The following is a 1118-nucleotide window of genomic DNA, read 5'->3' as shown; positions in this document are numbered from 1 at the left end:
GAACAAGAAGTACAGGATGACACCATCAAAAGACTAAAACTACAACTGGAAAGCAGTGAGAAGAGTGTACTGGCAGAAAGGAAAGAAGTGGAACTTCTAAGGAAGAATCTCAACAAGATAAAGGAAGAAGTTGGAGCCACCATGAACAGCATGAGTGGAGAGAGGGAAGTTCTCAGTCAAATGAGGATTGACATTGACAAAGACAGACAAATGATTTTGAATGAAAAGGACAAACTGGAAAGGGAAAGGTCTGAGCTGATAATGAGAGAACATCATGTCATGGATAAAATGAAAGTCATAGAAAGTGCACGAGTAAAACTTCAGCATCTGAATGAAAGAATGAGTGATGACATCAAACACAAAATGCAAAGTTTAAAACAATCCAGTGAAGATATGCTAATAGCGTACACTTCAATTGAAGAAAAGCTGTCAGAACTTGATGGACAAGAAGAAAATATGGAATATTACTCTGAATTATTACAAAGAGAAAAGGAAGGTCTGATAAGTATATTGTCAGGCTTAGTCATACAGAAAGAGGACATTGAAGATCTTTGGAAGCAAAAGTTTACAACTGAAAAACAACACCTTGAGAAATTGAACGCAGGGCTGAAGGAAGAAGGAGAAGATCGGGACAGAGTTAATGATAAGATAAGCAAAGTAAAAACAGACTTGGAGAAAATGAGGTCTGATATCCTCAAACAAACTGAGTTATTAGAACAAGATAAACGATATGTAAAGGACGAAAAAGAAAAGTTGGAAGTCACAAAGACTATGCTAGAAAGGAAGAAAGAACAGGCCGATAGTCTGTTAGATGAGATTAACAGAGAGAAAATCAAAATTAAAGATCTGAACCTTCAGGTTCAGAGACAACAAAACAAACTTGAAAATACCATTACCAAGATTACTATTAAACAAGAAGAACAGGAAGTACAGGATGACACCATCAAAACAATAAAACTACAACTGGAAAGCACTGAGATGAACGTACTGGCAGAAAGAAAAGAAATGGAACATTTAAGGAAAAATTTCAACAAGATGAAGGAACAAGTTGGAGCCACCATGAACAGCATGAGTGGAGAGAGGGAAGTTCTCAGTCAAATGAGGATTGACATTGACAA

General features: G+C 36.6%; 1 protein-coding gene across 1 annotated transcript; it reads left to right on the top strand.

Moving 5' to 3' along the window:
- Window positions 1-3: 3 nt before the first annotated feature.
- On the top strand, window positions 4-1110 carry LOC111661713 (uncharacterized; the record flags this gene model as incomplete). The annotated part of the gene is made up of 1 exon (XM_023415373.1): window positions 4-1110. A coding segment is annotated over one exon (1107 nt), but the record flags the coding sequence as incomplete, so codon positions are not given.
- Window positions 1111-1118: the final 8 nt, after the last annotated feature.

Source organism: Seriola lalandi, unplaced genomic scaffold, assembly GCF_002814215.2.
Source record: "Seriola lalandi dorsalis isolate HSWRI2012SDOR001 ecotype SW California unplaced genomic scaffold, Sedor1 jcf7180001998527, whole genome shotgun sequence".
NCBI classification, from domain to species: Eukaryota; Metazoa; Chordata; class Actinopteri; order Carangiformes; family Carangidae; genus Seriola; species Seriola lalandi.
The sequence above is the reverse complement of the archived record's forward strand: the minus strand, read 5'-3'. Positions and strand labels throughout refer to the sequence as shown.